This window comes from Haplochromis burtoni, unplaced genomic scaffold (assembly GCF_018398535.1).
Source record: "Haplochromis burtoni strain Fernald_Lab_line unplaced genomic scaffold, NCSU_Asbu1 Contig_171, whole genome shotgun sequence".
NCBI classification, from domain to species: Eukaryota; Metazoa; Chordata; class Actinopteri; order Cichliformes; family Cichlidae; genus Haplochromis; species Haplochromis burtoni.
Window position 1 is genome coordinate 1 of NW_024582532.1, and position 800 is coordinate 800.

Genomic DNA, 800 nt, shown 5'->3' on the forward strand with positions numbered 1-800 from the left:
AAAATAAGTAAGTTATTAACTTTTCGCCATGACTTGTATCTGCAGAAAGAGATGGAATAAAAACATATACAGGATCAAAAGAGCGTCCTGCTACAAAGAGACGATTGTGATGAAAAATTTATTGAGTAAACTTTTTTAAATTTCTTTTTCATAACAGTAACACAACCTTACAGCACAATAAAGCCTATACAACCACAACCTCACAACGTCCTGAAGTAAACATGAGTAAGTTTTAGATTTTGTCTTTGACAATGTTTTTATCCTGTGATTGAAATAAAGTTGATGGACTGACAGAAATGATAAGATAAACTGTAAGTGCAGCACAGAGGCACCTCCTTCTGCCTCCAAATCTCACAAACATAAACATGATTTGTTCCACCTGAAGAAATATCTTCCTGTAATCTCTTCAAAGATGAACCATGTTATAAATGTGAGGATGACTGGAAGGAACATGGAGGAAATTGCTATTACTTCTCCACCAATTCATCCTCCTGGAATGAGAGCAGAACTGTATGTAAAACTAAAGGAGGAGACCTGGTTAAAATAGACAGCGAAGAAGAGCAGGTATAAAACATTTCTGCAGGTTCATGTTCTCATCCTGATGTTTCATTATCACAGGACTGAAAGATTCCCAAAATAATTTAATCAAATGTTCCTGTTTAGAATTTCTTGAGGAAAAATGTTCAACAAAAAATGGAGATACATTTATTATCAAACTTGCTGTATTAATAAATGTACAAAGACGTATTATTTATTTGTTTCAAAATAGTTGAAGTAAGCAGTAGAAAGACCCTCCTCCC

At 34.0% G+C, this 800-nt stretch overlaps 1 protein-coding gene across 1 annotated transcript in view; it reads left to right on the top strand.

The window, feature by feature from the left end:
* Positions 1–163: 163 nt before the first annotated feature.
* LOC121815278 (CD209 antigen-like protein E) overlaps positions 164–800 on the top strand; it is a 34433-nt gene continuing 33796 nt past the window's right edge. Inside the window, exons 1-2 of the mRNA XM_042225430.1 lie at positions 164–225; positions 413–564. Of these exons, the coding sequence (XP_042081364.1) occupies positions 222–225; positions 413–564 (156 nt within the window). The 5' untranslated portion in view covers positions 164–221. The remainder of the gene's footprint in view (positions 226–412; positions 565–800) is intronic.